Source organism: Lonchura striata, chromosome 17 (genome assembly GCF_046129695.1).
Source record: "Lonchura striata isolate bLonStr1 chromosome 17, bLonStr1.mat, whole genome shotgun sequence".
Lineage (NCBI taxonomy): Eukaryota > Metazoa > Chordata > Aves > Passeriformes > Estrildidae > Lonchura > Lonchura striata.
In genome coordinates, this window is record NC_134619.1 from 4,648,350 (window position 1) to 4,676,118 (window position 27,769).

A 27,769-nucleotide genomic window follows, 5' to 3' on the forward strand; every position below is an offset into this window, starting at 1 on the left:
GTAATTAAGCCCTGTTTGTTATTGTCAACTCTATTTGCCATTTCTAACCAAAGAAATACTGCTTCCTTCTAAAAGTAATTAAATATTGAAGGAACAAAGTAAGACGTCTTACATACTGCTTTAAATTTCTTCTCAGTGTAGTAGAAAAAAAAAACCTGAATAAGCACACATTTCTGTTTTAGTTGAATATTTGGTTGGAAATTCATCTAATGTTAATGTAATCTGAACTCTGGTTGAAAACAGAGAGCTAAGCTTCTTAAAATTCATATCCTTCCTTTCTAAAAGCCTTATTAGAGTGTAGTTTGAGGCTGGAAAAATACAGAAAACAAGAGTAATGACAAGGTCATAAGCAGTTTTATTGTGGGTCCCCATAGCAGGCATCTGACTTGTGTTTTATTTAAATGCCTGTGGTTTTTGCAAGCAAACTAATCCTTTGTTTACTAAAGAAATAAATATGATTATGAGATTATTTTAAAAAATAATAGTGTTTGTGCAGAAAAAAGCACCCCAAACCTTACAATATCTAGTTCAATATGTTTCAGGCCATGACCCTTATATGTTTTGTGGCTTTTACTAGAGGCAGATTTCGCATTTGGTTTTGTGTAGAATAATATGACTCAAGCAGAACTGTATATATATGTATTTTTAAAGACATTTCAGATTGTTTTGTTATACTCAGGATATAGAGATGGCAAATGTGGGAGAGAAAGGAGGAGGTGACCTGAGAGAGGAGTAAGACCAGTTTTCTTCTGGTGCATCCATTTATTTCCATTTTACTTTGTAAACTTGTGACTGATTTTGCAAAAATGCTGAACAGTTCCAAGACATTATAAATAATTGGCATAAAATTCAGTTACTGCACCTGCTGATCACTGCTTGTTGGTACCTATAACACAAAAAAAAGTCCTTTTACCTTGTTCCTCCTCAGCTCAATAAGCAATGGCCCTCAGCAAGGGCAGCCCTTCATGACAGGGGGCTTGGTGCCCTTCAGAACCCCCTCTGAAAGGATAAATCAGAATTTAGTTCATGATTATCCAGGGATTAAAACTGCATCAAAACCAGCCTCCCTAGAATGGCCATTATTAGACATTTGGTTTATTGTGGAGGTTATAATACACAATAAATGTTACGGGAGAAATCAATGTTTTTGGGATGCTGGCTGAGATTTTGGGGGGGCAGGAGTGAGCCTGCCTGCACAGTGGGGACAGTGGTCTGCTTTCCAGGAGAGCACAGAGGATTTATCCACCAACAAATGATCCTTTGGAGCTGTGATCCTTTCATGTCACAGTATCCAGGACTGAAAATCTATGCAAAAAGCTGCTTTGGTGGTGGCCAGAGGCTTCCAAGGCAGAAGATCATTTCTTGTTGAGCCAGTCCTTGTGTGCTTTCACTGCAAAACCAGGTTTGGTGTCCATACCTGTGTCCCTGATCCCAGCTGAGCCTTGCTCTTGATGCAGCCTGACATTTTAATGGGGAGGGACCCAACACGGTGACAATTCCCCTCTTTCACTGTGCTGGCCTTACAAATGTGCTGATTGCTTGAGATGACTGAGTAACCTGTCAGTTTTTAGTGAAAAACACTGTAAGGAAAGAGTTCTAACTACTACATTAAAGTGTCATGCTAGTAGGGTGAAATGATAGAGAATAAAGCAAATACTTTAAAAATGTATTTTATGATACATGAAGCATACATTTCCCCTCCTCCCCAGCAAACATTTGAATGTAAACTTTTTTTTTTTTTTTGGTTAATACAAGTGATGTTAGTAACTCAAGGAACTTTTTTGTTCAGTCTTGCAGGAAACCTGATAGCAATTCAATTAGAAAATGCAAATGAGGTCACACATTTCCCACAAGAGTGCTGAATTACCCCAGAGGAAACTGAGTGATATTCTAGCATAACAATAAATACTTAAGATAAAGTTTCTTCTGCCATTCTTGTCTGGCTGCCTGTTATTCCAATTGAAAGTGTCAGTCGGGACTGTGGGTGTAGTTTGGGAAGAAGGAAAAAGAAAATAAAAGAAAAGAGAAAAAAGAAAGTAACAAAGGAGAAAAGGAAAATATAAAATATGCTATTTTATGAAATAATATAAAGTCTTTGTGCCTTGTAGAAGCATTTGTGAAAGATGAACTTGAGTGGCATATTGCTCCAGAAGGAAACAAAGTAAAGTTGGGCTTTACTTATCTGGAATTAGCAGTGTAATGACTTCTTTGCTAAGGATGCATGCTATTATTTTGAAAAATTGGATATGGATTAAACCAAAAGTCTAAAAATTAAGATTATGTTTGTAAACAGTGACATTGCTGAGGACTGTAGTACTCGGAGTGTCCTGTATTTTAGTTACAGAAACTCAAATCCTCCCAGTAACGAGTTTTGTGCCATTTGTCCTTCACACCCTGCACCTGCCCTCTGTGTCCATCAGCCCAAGCTCCTCCTCATCCTTCCTTGAAAATCAGCTTCCTCCACCCCCTGTGCTGGCTCATCCCATCTGAAGTTCTGACCTTCTCATTTATATTGGTTGTTTTCTTTAATTTTCAGTCCTTTCATGTATCTAAAGCACATCTGGCAAATTTTCTTTTGTATTTATTTAGCTATCTATTTTCCTCTAGTTCTCACCTCACAAGTTAAAATCCACATTGTAGAAATACAACATAGAAAGGAATTCACAGCAGAAGAGCTTAAGAGGTACAGGATATATTCAGCACATGTAGGATGTCAGTCATCTGCTGCCAGTGACTTAGTTTGGAAAAAAAATACTGTTTTCTTTGAACTGTGTTTATGTCAACCAAAGTTTCTCGTTGTAAGAGCTTTTCAAATTCTGAGCATGGAAATATGTAAATTTTCATAAAGTTAAATCACTGGGAACTGTGCAATTAAATTCAGAAATATATGAGGTCTGCAGCTAGTGTTTAAAACATTGAGAACTGCTGTCAGAAATCAATTCTTCCTTAAGCCCAGCTTGTGTTTTATTATATCTCATCTTATTTTGGGCTGCTTTCATAACCCAGCTATGAGTCCACAGCCATACAATGTGAATGTGAAAAGCTGGTTCTTACAGACAGACAGCTTTTTTTTTTTTATTTAAAGCCTTTAAATAATCATCTATGGTATTTCACCTGGCTGAGGTTTTAAATTCCAAGTACAGCCTTTTATTGCTGATCACAAGCACAAAGGTCTCTGGGCAAGGAAAGGCTTATTCAGCATTGCTCTCACTCCTGACCTGGGTTATTGTGCAGCCAGGATGCTGTGCACCAGGCTGGGGAGCCCTCCCTTCAAGGAGGAAAATCAGAGTTTAAGTGGGATCTGTGCTTCCAGTGACTCCAGTCTCCCTGACACTCTTGAGCAGGTACACCTGGAAGAAATGAGAAAAATGTGTTCACTTTCTTTCTTCCTTCTTTTCCCTGTACTGGGATGTTATCTATGGCATCAGGGTGATGGGAGTTTGCCCCATCAAACTGTTTTATCACTAGAGAAAGGCTGAAAAAATGAGGTTTTAGTTGTCATCCTGCCTTTTTCTGACAATACTGGTGCATATTTTAAGTGCTGGGTCATTACAGTGGCACTGTCCTCTTTCACTGCTTCTGTGAGGGATCAAGGCAGTAACTAAATCCAGCAAAATGGCAGCTGGACTAATTTTTATTTCTGTATCTCATCAATCAAGCAAGACCTGGATTTATCTGTCAGGGAGGGTGCATGCAGAGATTTCTGTCTCCTTCAGATAACTTATGAGACATTGTTTGGGGTTTTAACAAATCAGATCAGTGGAAAAGATAAAGAAGATGAGTAATAAATTAGTATCATATAACTGTTACCAGTGAGACTGCTCTTGATAACTGTGCAGGTCTAATGAAGATGCATCTGCTGAACTTGCCTGACCTCGTGCTTGAGTGAATTTGAACATCTCACATGTAATCATTGCAGGAGGAGACAGTGGTGCTTGTGAAAACACATGAACTTCCCTGGCCTGATTTTCAGGTGTGCTGCATGCCATTGCCTCGTGCTGCAGCCAGGATAAGATATGACATACAGGTGCTCAGTGCCTTGGAAAATCAGCCCACTACGGGAAGTTTCCAAGCACTGCACTTGCTGCATTTAGTTCTTAAGCAGTCAGCATCATACCAAGGGTCAGGCTCAAAGCCATGCTCAAAAGACCATCTGTAAGTGAAATTCACTCCAGATCTATCTTCCTTCAAACAAAAAGAAGTCCTCAGGATAGAACTACCTGCACAGAAATAAATTTTTCCTGATAAAACAAACCCCTTGGACTGCTGCGTGCTCCTGCCTGTGATGTGTTCCTTGCCCTTGCCAGATCAAAGCTTTTGACCTCCCATTTGATGTTCTGTGTTGGTAACTGCTGAAGTCTGACTGCCACTTAAAAAAAATTAGTTTGGACTGGATATCCTAAAAATACCTTCATTGCTGTGATAATCTGATGACAACTGCTTGTAAACATGAGACTTAGTACAGATAAAAATTGCTTCATACAGGCACATCCGTTAAAATACACTGGTTTTAGAGGTTCTGAGTGTCCAGAATCTTTCCTTTAGCCCAGCAAGCTGAGACAGATTGGTGTGAAGGAGGGTTTGGGTTTCTCCCAGCCTCTGGAGGCCAGGTCCTGGACTGTTGGATGAGGTAGTGACCCTCTGGCATGTCCAGCTGGAGCAGTGAGGAGAGGAGCCAGGGATGGGTGTCCAGCAGGGCAGAGTGGCCTGATGGCCTCTAGGAGTGGGATCTCAAACACTTTGCCCACCCAGCAAAGCATTTAAACTCGGGCTTAAATTTCATCTTGCAAATTGAGATAAATTGAATGTGTCCTCATGGTCAAATGTGAGCATTTCTTAGGTGCACTCTGGAATTGGAGAGAAAAAAGAAGAACAGTCTTTTCTCAAGAGCCTCTTGAAATAACCAAAGGATAACTTGAAAGGGCAAATTCTCACACTAGCACTGAGGATAAGTACCAGACTGAATTACTTTACTTTGTGCTGAAGTAGCAGCAGTGCCTGTGATCTTTTAAATCTCTTGTGATCTTTTTACTTGCAAACATTATGAAGAGGAAGAGTATTGTTACATTTAATTCATTATGATTATTTTAATTCATGTATCTTTTGAACCTCATGGCTTTACAGAAATAAAATGAGATTACAATTTTTCACAGGCTTTTAAGGGGTAGACTTGCTCCCACTTCTTTCTGTGATGAAGAGCACTTGTAGTAGTCTGAGTTTTAGAAGCAGAAGAATTGTGTTTTGGGGCCATGTTTGCAATTATTTTTTAGAAATTTTATTGGGGATGAAGAACTCAGATTGCTAGCCTAGATTTTTCATACATTTTTTTTAAGATTAGGTGCAGGATGAGAGAGGTAATTCCAAGCTGCAATAGAGGTTTTCACTGTATAGTATGTGGAAAGATCTACTGCCTTTATTCCTAATACACAGGTAACAAGTATGAGTATTTTGTGATTTAATAGCCCTACTCTTAAGAAGTGCTTGTACTTCTGAAGCCATTGTGTATGGCTTCTCCCAATTATGAGAATGACATTAAATTGAAGATAGAAGTGTCTCTTCGTAAACACTAGAAGGTAGAGTACAACAGCAATTTAGATGTTTCTTAAACAATCCTACCTGAGAAGCACTGTGAGATAAGATCTTACAAAGGGAGTGCGTAAAGGTCAAGTTGATGTGGGGAGCTTTGCAAGGAAACAACCTCATCAGAACTTTTCCTGTTGGGATAAGATGTTCAAGCCTTAAAATGAGGAGAAGTACATCCAGAGCTGTGCTTTGGGGGTGATGTCATCTTCTGTCCATTGACAGCTCTTGCAATATTCAAAGCCTGACAATGACAAGAAAAGTATCACAGATGCTGGAAACCTGTGGGTGCCATAAAAGAGTCCACCAAAGGCAGACGAATTTCTAAGGTACCTGCCTTGGTAGGTGATTCTTCCAGAGAATGGAAGAGGAAGATCATTTGAAACCCTGAGAGAGTGCACTGGCCAGGAGGTGCCTCTAATCATCTGTGGTACCACAGAATAAGTCTGAGCACAGCTCTGCCTCTCCTTCCCTGCTGAAACTCCCATCCCTTAGAGATCCTGTGGGCATTTTGTGTCTGCTCAGTAGCGAAGTGAACGCGCTGCCCGCGCCCATCCTGACTCTGCAGCACAAAAGCAAAGCCTATTGAAGTGCTCTGGTGGCTGGCTGGATTTCAGCTTAAATTGGTGATATCTTACCCAACAGAAAGTGTGGTGAGTCCAGGAGGTTTCTGATTTCAATTAAATTATACTGGGAAATCAACATCTCCTGTCCCAGCCTGGTCAGCAGGCACCTGAAAAGCCCAGGGGCATTAGCTGCAGCCTGTGTCCATGGGGCCCTCACCAACCTTGTTAGGTTTTCTGATCAAGGAGATTAACATGTATTTGGGGTTTTTTAAATAAGAACCTTCTGTGGTAACCACATGAGCTATGCCCAGAGCTGGTGCATCTCTTTTCTCTGGAGTCTAGACTTAACTCAGTATTTAATTACAGTAACCCACAAAGGGCCCTGCTGCACCTTTTGCAGAGAAAGGATCTTCTCCTGATGACTCACAAGCCAGTCTGTCATGTTCTCCCTATTTAAAAATTCCCTGGTTTTACCTCATACTGTTCTTCAGCTTTTTTCTTGCTTTGCAGCCCTGCAACACCAAGGAGCATTTATTAGTTCTATCGGGTAAAATATTCCAAAGCCTGCAAAGCCAGCCAGATATCTAACAACCTTAAATTTGCATTCATGCCACATTTTCCAGCTCTCAAAGAACAGGGCATGTAGAGCTTTGACACTGTCTCCTCGAGAACGAGGGCTTTTGGCATGGCTGATGCATTTGTGTGTGTTACGTGGCTCATTCTCCTCCTCTGAGGGCAGTAACTTGGTTAGCTTTTAGTCAAACTTTTTCTTCCCTGTCAGCTGATGTGTTCTGGAAGCTCATGCACTTGCCAAATCTGACAATTTTTCTTACTAATTGACTCTAATGCGAACTGCTCTATGCAGCCCCACTGCTAGCTGATATAAACAAAAAGTAATGAATTTTTGCTTAACTAGCTGATTTAATTAAAATGTTTTATACTGTACTTGTATGGTTTCTATAAATGGAGAGGTAATTTTGTTTAATGAGTTCCTAACCAAACATAACATTCCTGATTGTACGTAGCCAGATTTGATAAAGGTCACAAACGCTGCAATTCCACTGTTTGCTTTTGGAAGTCGTGATGATCAAACAGCTTGCTTGGGTACTGGAAATATCCTGTCAGGATTGGTTCCCTCTATTCCTGTTTATACCAGAAATTATTAGTAGAGTTTTAAGAGCAGAGGGGTTTCTTCTCTGTATTTGAACACTGTTCATTATCTTTAAAGTGGAAGTGTACTGCCAAAATCCCATCTCATTGTCAATTAGTGGCTTCTCTGCAAACACATTAATTTAATGCCCCTGCTGAAGAGCTGTGTATGTAGGAACATCTTGCTGCTAAAACAATAGTTTTCAGAGCTCTTTGACACAAATCATTCATGAATGGCAATTTGTGCCATGATGGTAATGGGATGTGACATGCAGCTATCTTTGATTAAATTTACCACAGCTTACAACTATTAGTAAATAAAGCTAATAGAGACAGTCATCTCAGAGTTCTAGAGGGTGGAAAAAGAGAAAAACAGATTATGGATTCCTTACCTGTGCAGTTCCTAAATAATAGCTGCACATAGCACAACTATAATAAATTAAAGTCTAAAATAAAAAGTCTGATCTTTTTAAAACTACTTTTTATCCTGTCTCCAACTTCAGCGAATTCAGCAATGACCTAAATAAAAAAGGAATCAATTACCGTAAAATAAATAAATTTGCTGTTTGTTCTGCAACCCTTTCATTCTACTGTATGAGAACACAAAATGGAATGTCTTTCTATACTGAAAGATCAAAAACTGGAGAAATGGTGCATTTTGGGAAAAAAGGGTTCATTCGTCCTCCACTGCCATCCCTGATGTCAGCAAAATGTTGTTTCCTTAGAACAGAATTCATGCAAATGTTTATTTTGCAGCACTCTCATGTTCCCTTTGTTAAAGAACTAAGCTCTATTTTCATTGTCTTATTTTCTGTTTGGTAAATATAATTTTCTCCTGTCCTTTCTGCAGCTACCATGGAAACAAGCAAAAATGCTTCAGATTAAATATTTTTTAATAGATTCTTTTTTTTTTCCCTGGTAGAAAATGGTACCAGTTTTCAAGATGTATATTGATATAGGAGATGAAGGGAAATATGTTTGAACGATGGACTTAAGGTGGCTTTGTATCCCCTTGTATTGACAAAAAGATATTAAAAACACATTGCCTCAGTTAAACCCTATGAGCGACACTAGAAACAAAGCAACGCAGGTATTATTTCTTTCCTGAAAAATATCTAGTTTGAAGTGTTAAAGATCCTACAAAAATAACAAGACTGGCATATAAATAAAACAGGTTAAATCATGAATCATTTTGATACCTGAAAAATAAAGGCCTTATTTCCTTTCCTCCAATTGCAGGTACATTTTATTGCACATGCAAGTATAATATATTTTAGCGCCGAAACATTTCATTTTTCAGGTTGAGCCCTATGAAATTATTAATCTCCAACAAACGTACCCTAAGACTCACTTGTTATTTATATGCAGTGAATGGCAGCTTATTTACCCAAACATTAGAGTGATCCAAAATGTTCAGCTAAGCAGGAACACAAAATATGATATTATATTATGTAAATGGGTTTGTGATACGCTCTGCTGGATAATAACTTCCAGATGTCTCCGTAGCCAGAGGCTGACGGATATCAAAGGCAGGTTGGCTGGCAGGGGAGACAAGCCAGCTGGCGAGACTGGCTACTGCTAAGCGTAGCGGAAGGTGGAAGCTGGTGTTTCTTCACACTCACTGGTTTTATTTGTGGGCCAGTGAAAAGTCAGCGGCTCGTAGCCTTCTTGTCACAAGCAGCATAGGGCTGGAGGGGCTGCTGGCATCCCATGTGTCTGGTTCCGTCAGGGGATTATTTTTTGACTTCTTTTACGAGTGGAGGTTGGGTTTAGTGTGAGTCTCCCAATGGATGAAAGGTTGACGAGCCACACACCAACACTGACAGGAGATTATAGACTCACTAAATGGTTTTTACAACTTATCCTTTATTCCCAGTGACATGTGCAGGCATTCCCAAACAAGGAATGTCCCTGAGCTCTCAGCATTGTGGTGTAAATGGAGTTAGTTGAAGCACCCTGCAGCCTCACCAATTTGGAGTAAGGTGTCCTGAAGCTCTGGGGTTTTGAAGTCTGACAGTTCCTTTGGGATTTAGCTCTGTGTCCTCTTCCCAATGCAGCAGATTGTGTTCACCATCCTTAAAGGCAATTCTAGACTGAAAAGGGACTGGAAATAACTCCTGGGAGACTCCACTAGAGCTGCTGACATGGACTCCAAGATACCCCTATACCTTCTGTGAAGCAGGCTGGGAGAGAAAAGTTCTTTTCACAATCCTTACAGATTGTGAAAAATTAGAGTTGTGATTGAGGTTGCACCTCCTCCAACCTCACAATGCTTTCTAAAAGCTTGATCTGCCATCTCAGTGAATGGTTTATGATTGATTTCTATATGTTTTTAATTTATTATTTCAATTAATAGCCGAAATAAAACCCAAATCAAATAAGTGGTAAGGGGAATTTCAGGGCAGATTCTGTGACTCTGAGCTGCAGTTGATCCTCAGCTCTTCAGCTGCATTATCAGACGCAGGGAGGATGGTCTCTGAGAGGCTCTTCCTCTGCCCTGCAATTTCTCATAACAGATATTAGAGCTGCACATTCCAGAGAAGGAAGCATCTTTCAGCAGAAGATGCCAGGGCTGTGTTTGATTTGCCAGCGCTGGCGGTGTCCATGTGTGTCACAGTTATGGACCAGAAGCCCACTGGATAACTCAGAGACAAGTGTCAATCCCAGGCTTGCAGAATTTGGGCTTTAAATAATACATCCATCACAGGACTGCTCAGCTTCATCAGCAAGCTTTTAAAAATTCTGCCCCAATACAATACTAAGGCATTAGATCCTACTGAATCCAAGCTCTCCTAACAAGTTTACATCCCAGCATGGGCTCTTCTCCTGTTGTTTCTCTTCATCCCACACTTTGTAATTACTTTTTCCCCTTGATCTTGAATGTTTTCATCTGTTTTGGTTCAGCTGTATTTCTCTAGCTTATCAGTGTCCTAAAGTGATAGACAGGCATAATTACTGAATTATCTGACTATTTTATATCCTCCTGTAATTATCTTTGTATTACCAAAGACCGTGCTCACATGTTCCATGTTAAGAGTTTGATCCTGTTGTAACGAGTTATAAATGTCACCCTGTACTTTTTGGAATGGAGAGTGGATTTCACTTTCCCCTGGGCACGTGTTCCATGGATTGCCTGGTGCTGTAGACCATCATTTTCATGCCATATGTAAAAGAGTCACAAAAACAATAGCAGAGAAACCACCCCAAAGCAGCAACACTAGATGCTTGACTTGATTTTGTGAAGGACTGTGGACAGTTTGTGCTCTGGTGGCACTACAAAAGATGGAGGAATATTTTATCTTTTAAAAATGCTTCTGAGATTCTGTAAAGCATGTAGCCAGTGAGGCCATGAAAAAGGAGCAGTTGTCATTTCAGTAAAAGCTGTTACTCAGCAAAACTAGAATTGGAAGCTGTATTTTAGAATTAATTTAATATGGTGTCATATTCTGGTTTTGAGTTGAACTTCAGATTCTTGCAAACTCAAAAACACTGGAGAGTTTTCTGGTGCTCACAGTTTGACAATGCTGTTACTCCAGATATGTTCTGGGATGTTTCAGTCAGAGATCTGAATAGTTCTGGCATTTATACTCACCAGACTTTGTTACTGCATTTGTCTCACAGCTTTTAAGCAGCAGAAAATATGTACAACATATTTAAACAACACCAGAGAAATTAAGGTCAAGAGAATGCATTGTCAACAAATGAAGATAAAAAAGAGCTGTTTTTTTAAAAAAAGAAGAAAAATTGTTGTTGCAAGATGCTTTTGAAATCTTGCATATAAAATTCAGAGTCATGTTGATGATTTATTCTAATACAGGAAAACATCATCAAGAGTGACAAGTAAGCTAGTCACTGTCTAGTCACCTGCCAGCAAGTATTTCATACAGACTAAAAAGGCTGGTATTGCCTTGCTGAGCTGACACTAATTATTTCAGTATACACGGAGCTTTGGGATTCGTGTTAATTCTCCAGTCTGTCTTTAGTTCAGACTCATTCCACTGTGTAAACTCAGAAGAGCACAAATTATTTGACCATCCTTTCATAATCTGTCCCCATGCTCACTTGCCAATTATATAAACTGATCCAAATACCTGCTCTCAAAGGATTCCCATTTGGGAATCACAAGCCAATTAAAAAAAAATAGGGGATATCCACAATTCTGTTGCTCATGTCTCATAGTCCTATTTCATATTGTCATGCATTTCTGGGTGTCTTCTTTAGATAAGATTGATTTCATCAGTGTTCAGAAAAGATACCTTTCCATCAATAAAATAATTTTTAAATGGAACCTCTTTTGGATATAACATTGCATCCCATAGGAAGGAAGAGGTCAGCAGTGCCTACCAGTGTCCTGGCTATCCCAAGAAAGTCTTCCACTGCCACACCATGATTCTGTTTCTTTGTTTATTGCCCACTTCAGTAAGCATTCTAAGAGCAGCATCTAAATATTGTACGTGGTGCTGTGATTTCATGATTCTGTTGGAAGTGTGTAAACAGCACTTAGGTGAACACAACCCACATCACAAGTGTGAGACAGGACCTGAGGAACGTGCCTCTGTGTGTGACTTGAAAAGACCATATTTGTCTGTTCTGTGAAAATTCAGCTCTGGAACAGGCTTGTTTTTAAGTTTTGCAGTAAAAATAGCTGCATTTTGGCACAAATGCTTCCAATCCTTGCAGCCAGCGGATGTCTGCCCTCCAGAGGTAACAGAGATCAGAGCCGTGACCAAGCTGTGAGCAGGGGCTCCCTGCTGCTGTGCCCTGCTCTCAGGATCTCCAGCCTTTCTGGAGAAAGTCCACACAGCCCTGGAGCCACACCTCAGTTTAACTTTCATTTACTCTTTAGTTTGCATATACTGTGTAGTCTGAAGGTGACTGCCTGTTTCTTTACCTCCTGATCAGGAATTGCAACATGCTAATAGATGGATTTACATCAAACTAGAAGGCCTGAAGCAATGATTCCCACTGAAATCAGTGCCTACAGATAACTGCTTGGAGGGTGTTTGGGTTTTTATGTTTGGAGTAAGACAAAAAGTGAATGTGGCTTAAAATGGCAGGAGCCTCAGAAAATGCTTTGATAGCTTTTCCTGCATTGCTCTTGTGTGTTGGGGCATTGGGTTTGGGGGGAGTGGGTTTTTTTGGAGCAAAATAGCTGAAAATTGTAGCATTCAGAGAACAGTATTCCCACTGGATCTTACCTCAAATGAAAAGAATGTAACTTGCAGTCTTTGTGATTTATGAAAGTTTAAACATTTTCTGGTGGGAGTGCAGGTCACCATATGGTAAAAAAGCCCTTGCTAGTTATCTTTTCTGCAGACTTTCAGAAGTAATTGCTGGAATCCTAGAAGACCACAGAGTCTTGAAGTATTGGGACTGCATAACCTCTGAAGAGCCTTCCCAAATCTACATTTCATTGATTCATCATTCTGTAAAGCATAAATTTTCTAATAGCGAGCCAGGCTCTCTAAGTCAAAATCATGGTCCTAGCATTTCCATTTTTATTCCATAGCATTGTAGCATTTCCAGCACCGAAGTATTCCATTCAGAGAATCCACAGTTTAAAAAAAAAACCACAAAGGACTCAAAGTCACACCAAATAATGAAAATTTACTGTGCCTGAAATGTATGACACTTCCCAGGCAGCATGGGGTGTGTATTTTGGGATTTGTGTTCAAAACCCAGCTCTCATATAAAGATCATTTGTTATGAAGCACTAAAAATCTGATCTAATGAACCTTTGCAGCCATGGGGCTGACTCTCCCTCTGGCTGAGGTTGGGTTTGCAGAACCACAGACTGCAGGTTTTTGTAGTCCTGCTTATGCTTAATACCAGACTATAAAGCTGGACCCCTGACTTGGACTGCAAAGGAATCTTCTTCAATTTTTTTTGTGTTCTGGTAGATTGTACTTACGGAAAATTTTCAGCATCTTCTTTACCCCAATTCTCTGCTGCATCTCCCTGCAGCTGGTGTAATGAAGACAATACATTCTTGGAGGCGTCTTGGCTTGGGAGTGACAGCTCCATGTATTTGTGAATGGTTTCATTGATGAAATGGTGTTAGGTCTTAGGTTTGACTTGATGATCTGCAAGGTCTTTTCCAGCCTAGCTGATTCTCTGATTCTGTGGCAGCAGAGCTGCCAGTAAACACGTCGTGTCTTTGTTCCACGCGGCTGTTTATGCCACTGTTGGACAGGTCCTGAGAAGTGAAGAAGAAGCTAACTGGTTGTGCTTTCTTGTTCCCAAAACAGCCCAAAGGAAGGAAGGCACTGCCTGGAGAGCTGGTGCAGCAGCAGAGTGACACCCTGCTGCCGTGGCGGCAGCACCAGAGTGCCAACGGGCTGCGGCGGCAGAAGCGGGACTGGGTCATCCCACCCATCAACGTGCCAGAGAACTCCAGAGGGCCCTTCCCGCAGCAGCTGGTCCGGGTGAGTTCAAGTACAAACTAGTGACAGCAGTGCTAATAATAACAGTGATCTCGTAATGGCTCTGGTGGAGCAGTAGGTGTGGGAAGCCTGGCTCAAAGCACAGGCTCCCTGCTCCTGCAGGAATGGTTGCCTTTTCCATGCTGCTCCAAAGCTCCTCACCCCAGTTTCCCTCCCCAGCTGACGGCAGCCTAATCGCCTCCTTCCAGCCAGTCCCTCCTGAGACACTGGCACTGCTGCCAGGATGGCACTTTGCCCACGCTCTCATCCAAAAAGCGGCTGCAGGTGTAAAAGCTGGGCTGGGTGGCACCCAACGCCGAGGGTGCTGCATCCTTCCCTCCCCATCCCTCCCTCCCGCGCCCATCCCGCTGCAGATGCGCGGCGGCCCGGGGGAGGTTGGCTGCCTGCCGCCGCTGCAGATGGATCCGCCAGCCTCCCCTGTGCTGCTACTTTCTTTCTTCACAAGGATAATCTCTGAGATCAAGTTTACCCATGTGGTTTTCTGTGATGATTATGGGATGACAGGAAAAGAAAAGGAAGGGGAAAGGAGTGTTTTGCAGAGACATTTGGTTGATTTATTGTTGCTGTTGATAAGTGTTAGTGAAATACAAACACATGTTGCTATTCCTCTTGTGGGTGCTGGTTTCGGTTTTTTGGAGCAGTCAAATGATTAGCTGTAAAAAAAAAAAAAAAAAAAAAGTAAAACTCCTTGGCAGACATTTGCAGCTAGTTCTTCCCTTGGAAGAAAATGGCAACAATATAAAATTTCAGGAGTTATTTCAAGTAGCACTGGTGTATCATTGGCATCCCTTCTCAGGAAGTTTATTTAGTACTTTTGAAGCAGTGCCTGGATTCACATCAGTTGCATCATTACCTGTTTCTGTGTCTAGGAGGAAGGGGCATGTACCAAATTCAATCAGGGATTGTTTAAACTCGGATTGTTGGTGTCATTTCTCTGTGCAATGAGGGAGTACAATAAGGACTAAGAAGTACCATGTGGCAAATAAAACCAGGGAGGGAATCCAGAGAGTCTTTGTGTGGTCAGCAGTGCAGGTATGGAATGACCCATTAATGTGTTGTCCTACTAAGCTGAAGAAATGTCTGAAGAGGAGAATAATCTGATGTGTCAAAAATGCCTTTCTAAATCAATAATTTAGATAAATCTTGAATTCCTGTGAAAAACAAAGGGTAGTATTGCAAAATGAACTTGTGCTCTCTTCCATTCCCTACTGATTCCTTTTGAGTTTTGACTAGACAGCAAGAGGACAACTTGGCACCAGCTTCCCATGGCAAATTTGTTGATTTATAAGGACTGAAATCTCTGTGGCACTTTTTACCCTACAGTCTGGAGATGAAACAGAAGGACTCGACTATGCAAAATTCTAATATTAATGGAAATGACAAATAATAAATTTTATATAGGTACCAAAGAATTTATATTCATCACTTAGACTACCGGTAACCTTGGAAAGATAACCTGGCTTATGGAAATACAGAACTCCCAGATTTTCAGCAATATATTCCATTGCAGTTTTCTAGTACAGATGCTAGAGGAAGTGCTGAAAATGAAGTAAAAATGGGGTGGGAAATAAAAAAAAGCCAGACTGGTTTACAAAGGACTGTTTTCCTCTTCACCTGACACACAGAAGGAATCATAATGACAGGGAAGATCATACAAAGAGTGCAACTTGATTAAGAATGAGACCCCTGATGTTTCAGGCTTGAGTTGAGTTTCTGCTCCTCTGCAACATCTGGCCCTTTTGCCAATGCCTGAATGTGAAGCTTGGGTGATTCCTATCAGGAGTTACAGCTCCCTCCGTTAGACTTTGCTCTTTAATTATCCAGAATAGGACAAATCGACATCTTCAAAGACCAGCACTATCTGATTATTTCCATCCACATAATCTTCAGATTGCCCTGGAGCATTTTGCTGTCTCCTAGATCTAGGTAAGAGTTTTGATTTGATTTCCCATGCTTTTGCTCGCTAGGCACTGAATATTTTTGTGTCCATCTGCTCACAAACTGGAACCAGAAGTGCACATGTGAAGTTGCAGCTCAGCTCTCATTTGTACAGAAGCAGGTCTGTCATTGTTTTCTCTTCTGTTTTATATAAAACATTCAAACCTACCGCTGGTTCTTGGACACTGAACTTTTTTTAGTCCAGAAAGACCAGCCCGAGCTTACATTTTGTAGGTATAACTAATAGAAACCAGTCCCTCCATAGTGGTGAATTTTGTTCTGGCTTCCTCCAAGGACAGGAAGGGCTGGCTTGAAAAATCTCATCACTAAAAAACCAAAAAGCCCTACCAGAAGTACATTTTCATAGAACCACTTGCTGTTTGCGTTTTTATAGGTCAGACTAATTTGAAATGCATAGGCAAATCTTTCAGGTTCCCTCCTACTCCTGCTTCCTATTGTGAAGGTAAAAATTCCATTTTATGGAAGTTGATTAGTTACTTGTCAGTATTTTTAGCAAGGCTGTGCCTGAATGAAGTTTAAATCATAGCAAAGGTGAATGCAGCTTGATGGGAGCCACATACCTCGAAAGGCAGCCCTGTCTGGTTCATCTGGGATCAACTGTAATTCTCTGCTCATTAAACCATTTCATTCTGATAAAATACGTTAAATGAAAAAGTTTTTAGAGAAAAAAAGAAAAAAAGGAACATTATCCCTGCCAAAAAAAAACTTTCTGTTAATTACAGGGTTTTTTCTTTCTGAGGAACATCCATGTCTGTTCATATACATCAACCACACTAACTAGGAAATGTGTTTCAGAAAAAAATAGCTGAAAAAATAATAATAGGAATTTCTAATTAATTTTGGCTGCTGAAAAGATTTACTTACTCTTTGAAGATTTTAAATTATCATCTGATATTTATAAGCTAAAAAAAATTGTTAGTATATAAAAATGTTTTGTAAATTTTGCTTTTGTCTTTGAGCTGAGAAAACAGTTATCAAAATTTATTGATATATGCTTATTTATTTTGGAAACATTTATGAAAATCTTGAGTTTCATTTCCTTCTGCTTCACTTCCACCTTTGTACTAGGAATAATATTGCACATGCTGTGAAATATTTCACTGTTGTGAGGCTAATTTCATTACTAATTGTCAGGTACTCTTATTATTATAACTGAAGTCCATAAAAATGCCTATTAAAAATACAAAAACAATATGAAATCCCCCTCCTTCTCCAAGCAAATGACTCATGCAGGCACACTGATCAGTTAAGATAATATATTAAATAGTTGCACCCTTGCTGAGCTCTGTCTATTTTCTCACTGACTCATCCTTTTTAGCTACACGCGTAGCTAATTCTTAATTATCTATTATCTAATTATCTATTAGCTTATCTTGTATTTCATCCTCTTTTGAACTTCAAAAAGAATCTCAGTTTTGGATTCACAAGCCAGTCTCCAGCTGCTTCTAATGGGAATCTTGACTTCGTTTTCAAGGCAAATCTTGGTCCATCTCAATGGACTACATGAAAATAATTAGTTTAAAAATACAAGTCTTGTGCAGAACTGGCCTTTGGTCATCTTTGACATGCTTAGATAATGGGCTCCTCTGTCAACCACTGCCACTGTGTTCTCCTTTGTGAGGGCTCCAGACTTTCAGTTCATCTCCAGGACCTTTGCAGAGCTCTTAGAGCCTCCCATCTTGCACTTCATAGACCTTAATTTTTCCAGCTTGCCTTTATTAAACATGAAACTGAAAAATATATTCTTTTCCTGTTAGATCTCTTATTATAAACAACTTGTTCATTCTCATTATACCAGCATGACAATCCCCTGAGGATGACCAAGACAGGATCTTGGTGCTCTCACAAACTGCCTTGATTGCATGCTACAGGCACAGCATGTGCTCCCGTATCCGAGCGCTGGTGATCTCAGCCACAAGAATACTAGAAATAACCTGATGTGTGTAACAGGGAATAAGAGGGAAGGATGCATTTTATGTAAATTTAATCAGAAAGTCCTGAAGTGGCTTGGTAGGTTGGCAGAATATAATATATCTGAAGACTCTTGTGTTGTTGCTTAGCAGAGGTGTTGTTGTCGGGTCGGGTTTCCGGCAGCATGGGGCACATTAAGGGAGCAGAGAACTTCTCTTGACACACTGCAAAACCCTGTGGTGGACTCATGAATGGGTTTAGCACATGTTAAGCTATCCTGTGACTTTGAATATTTAGTATGAAAAACATTGATAGCACACTCTCCAGCTCAACAGCCTGTGTGTGAGCCACAGCCCACCCTGGCACAGGAAATGGGTGAGGGAGCTCTCCCAAAGTCTGAAATCCTGGTGCTGGAGACACACTGAGCTGTGAAATCCCTGCCAGCTTGGACCATCAGCCCTCAGTGCTGCCATCTCCTTTGCTCCTCATGGCTGTTTCAGCGTGTGCCTTTGCACTGTTTTAAATAGTTTTATTGTAGGAAATCCCTCTTGCCTCCTCTATCACAGAGTTGCTCACTGCTGTGAAATTGGCAGTGCAGAATCCATTAGCTCCCAGCTGCAAGACAGATGGCATCTGTCTGTGGTGAGAGAAGGTTTGTTGAGAAAAGGCCTTGCAAATGCTTCCCAAAGGACATCAGACCTTACTTTTCCTGAGAGAGATGCAGACAGCATTGATTACAAATAGACCTAGATCTTCCTTGTTCTCCACAGGAACAGGTGTTTCTTTTGCCTTATCAGCCACACACACACTCAAAGAAAAAACATGGCTAGTTCTGGCTCTCAGTGAACTCTTTGTGATGCCCTGTGAGCATCACCAACTGGAACTCAGAAATGAGGGGATTTGGTCTTTATTGTAACACTCAGAACAGGATAAGGAGCAAGCCCAGAGGGTGGACAAGAAATGGGACGTTGTGCAGGTTGTGGTGCTCTGGAGAGTCACAGCCTTTCTGTGAAAGCTGGATCAGGGATGTAGATTGAGACAACTCTTGGCTCTACTGCAGTTTCACACCACAAACCAACCTGGCACTAAAGACAGAAAGATGAGCAGGAAAATGGTTCATTAAATGTTCATTTTGCCATGGTCTTGGGTCTGGTATTGATCTCTCCTCTGTGTGTGTGTGTTACCAAACCAGGACTCACATATGACTCCCAGAATGAATGGACAAAGTGAAATAATGGCACAGTGCTTTTTTGAAGTGTCCATTTGAAATTCCTTTAAAACCTACAGTCTAAAGCAAGTTCCTGAATATATTCCATGCTGTATGTACTGCTCAAAGGACACCCTTTTGTTTGCATTCTCCCTGATGATGCCATTCTCAGTTTCCAGCATTCACAAAAGAGAAGGGCAGATCCTGATGTAAATCCCACATCTCTGCCAGAGCTGGAGGGACTACCCCAGTGTGTGCCATTTGGGAATCTGGGTCGAAGGAAGCAGATGCCCAATGCTTTATGGGCTTTCCATGCACACGCACATCCAGCATTATGGATTGAAAAGTGCAGCTACAGCATAAATGCTCCATTTAAAACTCTCTTACAACAGCATTCAAGCCTATACTGTAATTATACATATTGTATTTCCTTGTATTCAGACCCATAGGGAATTTATATTGTCCTTGCTAAAGCCAGAGGGACTGAAGGAAAGCAGTCATTTAATGATTCAGCTGTCTTGGGCTCTATGATTTAATCAATCATATGAAAGAAATTTTTAGATTCTTTGTGTTTAGAGTTCTCTTGTCTGAGCAGAAAATGTTCCCTTTTTGAATTGCTTTAATAGCTGTATTTATGCAGCTGAAAGTTCCTTAAGAAATGAAAGTAAAATCAAATTGCTGAGAATGCCTAGATAATTTATCGGAGAATATTCAATTAGAATATATTAATATTTTAGATTTCCATCATTAATTTAATATTCAGAGATTTAATTTAGTCGTTGAATTGCTGTAGTGCCATGCGTGGGTAGATTGTTAGGCTGAGTGCTTAAAACACCTGCCACAAATGGGTGAATCTCACTTTGATTCCCAAGAGCACAAATGCCTTTCTACTGACATAAGTCTTGCAGCAAAAACTCAGACACTAAATCTTGCCTGTGCTCTGCATTTTTCCATAATTGCAGAAAGGAATAATACAATCTTCTAGCAGAAATAAATGCAAGAGCCTGATTTATTTATGCATTCAAAGCAGACTGAGGGGGAATTTGGTGCTCGTGGATCTGAGTTTGTCAATGTATTACTGAAAAATTTCATTTTGCCAGACTGGCCTTGTCACTTACTCAAGGAGAAACATCGTGAGTGAGGTTGGGATTTAAAGGTGATTGACACTTTGCAGACAGATACCAAGGACTTCTATTGCCCAGTTCAGCTAAAAAATCTGCCCTTGAGTTTTTGCCATTTTCCAGGATACTTTGGGAATAGTAACATGAATGGAAAAATGTCCCACTAAATCATAAAAGAACCAACTAAATCATAAAATGCCATTTGATTTGGAAGTGATAAATCTTTGAATGTGGCATCCCAGTTGCATGAAGGAAATGGAACCAATTTAATTTCTCACACAACATAAGAACTGAGATTCTCAGAAGCCACTGGACTCAGTGAGACTGCTCCCACTGGTTGGGAAGTATCAGCATGACATTTCAAAAGTCTCAAAAATCATTGATAATATTTATGATTAACTTCAAGTCATTAATTTAGGTCAGACTGGGAGGAGGCTGGGATAAGAGACCTGTGGTCTGACCTTGTGGCAGATGTTTCAGACTGTTTTGCAGTCACTCAGCATCCCCTGAAGCAGTGGGGTGGGATATACTAGCAGGGATTTGTGAGACTACTACCAGTGACTACTGGTTAAATACTAACTGTAAGTGGGAGACACAGAATGATAGAATTGATTAGATTCGGAAAAACCTTTAAGATCCTCAAGTCCAGCCTATGCTTAGGTATTTTTCCATGCAGGATCTGACTTTTTCAGCCTGCCTGCATCACAAGGATGGTCTTTCACAGATAAGAAGTCGAGGCAGGGAAGCTGAGTGGCTTTGTTTGAGACCACAGAGCTGTTGCCATGGCCATGGGCAGCACTTCTGGTTATCAGCACTGGGGCCTGTCCTTGGGTTATTTGAAGAATCTCATCATGAACTCAGATTTTAATGGAGTGGTCAGAAATCTGCTGATGGTTATAGTCAGTCACATTATTCCATGTCTGAGTCCACCTGTGCATTGGGTCTGTTATGCACAGTTCTGTTTTCATGACCATGCAAAGGTGCTTCTCTGCTCCCTGCTGGCTCTCCACCAATTCCTCCACCACCACCACCACCCCCATCCAACCCACACCTTTTATCTCCAGCTTCACATCGGGAGCAAGAGATTCAGGAAGCACAGAAGGATAAGTACGCCTTGAATTGTCATCCCAGGCATACTGCAAAAGAGTTCATCAGTCACTCCAAAGAGTATTTAGCTATAATACCCCATTGCACATATTGCAACATATCATTACCTCCCATCCTCTCCAGAAAGTGAGATAACTGTAATAGCCACTCAGGCTGGCTGTCATTACATGTACAGGCAAAGGCAGGAAGGCATAGTCAGAGCTAATGCACACAGCTCATGAAAGCTATTGAAAATCTGTGAAGACAGTGTACACAAAAACAGTGGGTTAATTTGCTTAGAAAAGAGCTTTGGTTTTGCTCCTGCCTTTTTCAAAGTAAAACAGTAATAATGAAAAAGGCTGAGACAGAACAAACAAAGAACTCACAATCTGCCTCTTTGCTGCAGGAGTTCATTCTTTAACACTCATCACCTACATTAGGTGAGTGTGGGATTTGGCTTCCTTGATGAGTTGAAATGGAGTCCCAAAGACAGAGTGGTTCTGTGTGGGTGTGAGTTTGGATTTGCAGAATGATGGTGCAGATATAACCTTGACAGCTAGGCTGTTGCTGAAATTCACTCTAGCAGGCTGGGATGAGATAGGAAAAAAAAAAAATCTACAGTTTTTATTTCCCTACTAGTGCATATGTTCTTGATAGTCTGCACCAGTGAAGAATTAAATACAGCACCCTGGAATTTCAGATGTCAGCTTTTAAGACTTTAGAGAATTTACTCTTGGGCTAATTTTAAGTTCTCACTGCTGTGGTTAATTGTTGTTTATTTATAATAACAGTTGAGATTTCCAGTGATAAAGGTGTCACCATCCAAATCCTTTTTTAGTTGTCTCTAATGAAGACTGATGAAAGATGTAAGCCCATGGCTACATAATAGGGCAGCAAAGAGTGGATATGCAGTAGTTTACCAGTTTCATTAAAGGCCCCATTTCTTTGCAGTTTTTCCTTTCCCATAATTCTTACCATATTTTTTATAATTACCATATTTATAATAACATTCATATTTATTGCTAATTTCCTTAATTTAAAGGACATTTTCCTCCTATCCGAACAGTTGGACAACTTAAAAAGCAAACAAACAAAACCTTGGATTATATTAAGGGAAACATTTTGCCCAAGGCAATTTGGATATCTGCAGATGGTGGTACTGAACATTTTGGCCCTTGTTCAGCAGAGATTTTAAGACTGTGCCTATATTTGAGCCTTCAAGTAACTCCAGTGGCTCTTCAGAATATATTTGTTGACTGGAAACTAAGGACATGAATAATGCCTTACTGGATTAATGTACTCAGCATTGTGCAGTACTAAACTCTTTGGCCATGTTTATAATTTTTATTAGATTCCCAATTTTAATTACATTTCTCTGAGTGTACTGGTGTGTAGAGGGAGCACACTCTTAGATGTACACGCACATTAGCCTTTACATATGTCCTTTTTTTCCCTAATAGGCACCAGAACCTGCCTTGAAAAGCCACCCAGTAGACCTTGGTTGCATTTTTTTTTGACACTGGGTAAAGAGAGCTGAATTCTTTCCCCTCCATGAACCAACTCATGAATCCCCTAAGAGCCCCCACAGCTGCTGAACCTGCCACCTACTCATCCTTGCCATAACAAACCACCTGGCCCTGCCCTCCCCTTGCAAAGTTTTACCTGAGGAATTCCCCTTTAGGAATCAGGTTTTGGAAACCAGGACTAATCCTCTATGACTCAAGCTGTAAACTCCTAAACCTAGAAGTTTATCCTGGAAATATTAACAGACCCTAAATGCCATAGTGCCAGTGGCATTGCTGGGACATTCGCCTTCCTGACTCCTCCTTCTACTCGTGATCTCTGCTCATTCTAATCTAAACATCATGACCTGAGGAGGGTTTTGTATCTGTGCTTGGGTTTTTAGCCCTTTTAGGCTGCTTTTCAGTTGACTTATTTGTTTGATTTGTGCTTCAAGGCTTTGTGATCTGTAACATTTATTTAACTAAAGAACCTAATTTTCCTGTTGTTAAAAGAGCGACAGCTTAAGGAAGAAGAAAAGCTGTGTGGGCTTGTTGTTTCTGTCTAAGAAATGAAAGGCATGCATTGTGTTGTGAAAAGATTGGACATGGAGCCCATGGTTTGAACCTTTAGGGGAACTTGTAGTGCATGTGCCCTTCTGCTAGTTAAACTCCTCTGTGGAAAAGGCAGAGCTGCAGTGTCCCCATTAGTGCAGGATTATGAAAAATTCAGTGGGAATGGCCAATTTCCCTTATTTCCAAGTCACTGTAAAAAGCTATGGCAGCTAAAAGGCAGAGTTTCTGACCACACTGTGAGCTATTTGGAGTTATTTCTGAAGTAACATCACTGGAAGGGAGCATATTAGTAGAGAGAGGAAAGGAAACTAAGATTAAGGATCTGCACTAAAAAGTGTTGCAAGTTAATCCAAGCCCTTGGAAGGGATTTGTGTGAGTTGGAAAACAAAAATAAATGTTTGGCCAGCTTACATTTTCAGTGGTGTGGTTTGCAGTGAAGTGATGACACAATTTACTTACCAGTAAGTGGCATTCAACTGCCTCTAACAAAAAGAAATTACAGTAGAAGAATCAGGCATCATCAGAGCATAAATCTTTTATGGAAGATTATAGCAGTTATTTATTATTTGAAAGCAAAGAATTGAGAAGCAAGGTGGCATTTTCTTTCAGTCATGGGAAATGCACCCTGTAATGTCTCCATGGAAAAAAGGAAAATGCTACACCAAAGTGTTCCCATTCAGCTCAATGGCAAAAGCACTATTCTTTAGCATCTGGTTTTGCAGGGAAACTCCTGTTAAGAGAGGAATTTAAATATCGGAGGAAGCATTTCCAACAACTGTCTGGGTTTACCGAATATTTTTCAGACAGTGTTATGTTTATGGCACAGGCTTTTGTATGCTAAAGGAAAAGGCAATTCAGAATTTATGAAACAGCTGCTGTGTCTTTTGAGCACCTAAGGGACAGAACGACACAACACATATGTATTTCTGAAGTCACTGTAAAGAAACAGCCCAACAACTTTCTGTACTTCCTTTTGAACCATAACCCATGGTATCTGCAAGCATTAAAGCATTTTGTTCTAATTTTTTAATTAGACAAGAATACAAAATGTAACATTTGGGTATAACATGCTATTAGGAAATCAGCTCTTTTCCCCTCCTTCTATATCCATTCAGTTGTTAAATGTCCCCCCCCCTTCCTTTTTTTTTTTAACCTCTTGTTCTTAATGAAACTTCCTCCTTCACCCCATGAATCTTTATGTAGGCAACCTTAGCTCTTGATTAATCAGTAATTAGGGAAGGAGTCATACTGATTTCAAGTCTTTAGTATCATACTCTCCAGCTGAAATTCAAAACTAAAATCTGAAGGAAAGCCATAGTGTCAATATTATGCTCTGTCTAACCATATGATGACAAAAATCACATCAGAGTCAGACCAGGCATATCTATTTATATAGGCACAAATCTGTCCTGCTTGATATCGAGTGTAACACAATCATAATTCTCTCCCACGGCTGCTTTCTCACACATTCCCTGCCTTTGTCACCATCAGCATTCAATATTTCGCCTTAAAGTTTACTACACCCTCTGTCATCTCATCTGACACGAACTGTTTCTCTTCACTCCGTGTTTGCTGAGCAGTTAGGGCTCGATTCAAAGTTTAATGAGCCCTCATTAACCTCCAGGAGCTTTGGCTCAAACCCTTGTAGTCTAATATGGAAATAATGCCGGGGTATTATGGAGTTAAAAGCTGCCATACAGTGGTCTGAGGATAAAGTCACTGCGGGCGGGCAGCTTAATGGGGTATTAATTGGATAGAGGGTGTTCTCTCAGTAAGTACTGAGCACTGAGTGTGGATGCTGTTGAAAGAAGGGAGTAAATGCTGAGTGGTATGATCCTAAACTAAGGTTCAGCTTGCCTTTGCATCTGTGCTGTAACTCTGCATCAGCCTTTGGGCAGTTAATGCTGATGGGGAAGCGTTTTCTGGCCCAGGTTGATGGGTGCTGTTGCTCACAGGTCATCTCCTGTCTCATCCTTCTGCTCTGAAGTCGTGCCTGTCTTGGATCCATCAAAATCATTCTTCCAGAAATGAACTGTTAGCAAAAAGGTGGTATTGTTGTAAAGGAGATGCTAATTCCACACCTCTTTTCTTTTGCATTTTCTCTTTTTTTCTTCTCTGGAATAAGGTGCTTCCAACACAATATTTAAAGTAACCCAAAATGTTGTGTTGCCTGAGCTCTTGGTGCCAGTCATCCCTCCAGCAAGGCTCTCTATCCCTGTGGACTGCTTGGAATATTCTCTGGTTCTGCTGACCAAAGACATCCACCAAGTCACATCAAAGCAGCATATGTTCAATATTTTAGTCTGTTCTCTTGGGTTTACCCTTTTTGTACCCAAAATACTAATTCTTGGAGAAGCTGCATTTCTTCCTTGGACAGTGTGCAGAGGATGATCAGGAACAGCAAAAAATGAGTCCTTATTGACACAGATTCCCCAAGGTCTGAAGGATACCTGGGTCCCTTAGCAGATCCTGCCACCTGCCCAGGGCCACCCCAGCAGGGACACCGCGCTGCTGCTGCCCCTTCTGAGCTGTGCAGTGTGGAGGGTTTGGGAACTGTGACATCATCTCTTCACCAGAGAACTGGGATTGATTCCTTTCATTTATTTATCTTAGATATTCTCTGTGCTTCTTGCCTTTTCGAAGAGCTGTTCCTTTCCTTCTGTGAAGCCACAGATGCAACACATCCTGTCTTCCTCCATGCAGCCAAGTGCTTTTCGCTTTGGGTTGGTGACAAGTCACTTGTTTCCTCCATATAGCTAAGGAAAAAAAGAACAATCACATATGCAACCATTACAGAAATGTTTTTCTGGAAACTTTCAATCTATATCTCCATAAGACATGTCCCCATTCTCTGTAATTTTTAAGCAAAAGTCTGTGTAATAGCTGTCTCTGTACTGCCTGTGTGCCAGCCTGCAGTTCCTGCCTATCCTAATCCCATATGGGAACGAGCCTTGAACATTTATGCTAGGAAGGGTTATGAAATTCTGCTTGATTTGCTGCTCTCCTTTTTATTCTTCAATTGATTAAGCAGCTGGTAAAATAACCCTTTTCCATAATGCCCTCCTCTTTAGAGCAATACTACAGCCCATATACCTGCCTTCTTTGTGCCTACACATTTCCAGTTTTGTCTCCTGTTCCACCTTTTCAGGTCTTTCACATTTTTGTTTTTGCTGTAGTGTGTTCCCATCTTTCCATGTGTTTTCTCTGTCTCAGGTGGTCCCTGTGCAAGGATCAGGGGTCAATCACAATCCCTAAAAATTGTGAGGTTGTCTGATGTCTTGGCTGTCCCTATTTCTTGTACCATCAGTTCCAAACCTTTCTTCTCAGCTGGAAATATTAAGAAAAAAAACAAAACAAAAACAAAAACAAAAACACAAACACCTAGACTTGTGGTGTCTCCAGAAATTAAGAATGTAATTCACGATAAGCAGTCTGTGATGAAACCTGGAGCATTCCCACCATCATCTCTCCATGGATTTATGTACCAGTTAAATGTGTTTTCCTATAGGACAGTGTGGGTGGAAGTGTAGACATTTCACAACCAAGGGTGTTGCTTTAAGGGCTGAATCAAAGTGTGGGAGATTTCATTAATCTTTCCCATTCAGTTTTTCTGATTGAGCTTTTTTATTTGTAATTATATGTCTGTCTGATTGAGAAAGCTATTTATCCATTCAGTGATGAATTATAAAGAAAAAAGGATGGACAGGAGGCTTTTAAAGCCTTTCAGCCCCATAGTTGTAGCCACTTATACTGATAGCTTGCACTGGAAAATGGAATGTGAATCAGAGAAAACATGGGAAATAATAGGAGGAAAATTCAGAATCCATTTCTGATGAGTTTATATTAAACCCAAAGATCTTCCACTTCATAGAGAAATTATTTAAGTTTTATGCAGCTTTTGAGATTATGACAAGCTGAACAACTTGTTCTGGCTTGGTGCTCAAACGCCATATGGTACTACTTCAGCAATTTGATGTGATATTATGAATAAGAGTGCATGAGTAGTGAAATGTTTGGGGTTTTTATATCATATTGGCCTTCTGCAATAGACATTAAAAATGAATTCTGTTTAGAGTAAGATAAGGGGGGAAAAAAACCCCAGACCTGCAGGTTTCAATAGCATAATTGCAGCAAGCAAGTGGAAAATGAATCTGTGGTGATTGGGAAACCAGTTGCTGACAGGATCTCTTGGACAGGTGGGGATAACCCATGTTCTACAGGCCCTGTTCTCCTTTCAGGTTTTCTCTGGTACAATGCTTGTATTATCTTTAAGGAAAAATCTTTATATGCTATTATCTGTGTTCAGGGCTAGTGGTTTGCAAATGATTGTTATGCAAGTGGGAATTGACTTTGTGTGTAAAAATAAAATCTAAGGCTAAGCTTGTAATGTCAGAAAGGTATATGAAAGCAATAGTCAGCAAAAGACAATGATAAAATCTCAATGTCCCTGTCTGAAGAAGGGCCATCGCTCTTCCTTGTGTTACCTGCCCACTACTTATAGGAAGTTGCTTCCTCAAATTTTGTTGCTAAAAGCAGTTCATGGATGGCAGGATATGACTTCCAATTTTTGGAGGATGAAGTAATGTGGAGCTGGGAGGTTTGGTACAATTCACAGGCAGTGGTCTCCCTTAGAGTCTCAGTGTGTACTGAATTCTGAAGATAAAACGAATCC

The 27,769-nt window shown here is 40.5% G+C and overlaps 1 protein-coding gene across 2 annotated transcripts in view; it reads left to right on the forward strand.

The window, feature by feature from the left end:
* The window catches only part of CDH4 (cadherin 4), a 416,361-nt gene that overhangs the window by 251,689 nt on the left and 136,903 nt on the right, over window positions 1–27,769 (forward strand). For both annotated transcript variants that reach the window (XM_021553526.2, XM_021553527.2), the window contains exon 4: window positions 13,544–13,720. In XM_021553526.2, coding sequence (XP_021409201.1) covers window positions 13,544–13,720 — 177 coding nt within the window. The remainder of the gene's footprint in view (window positions 1–13,543; window positions 13,721–27,769) is intronic.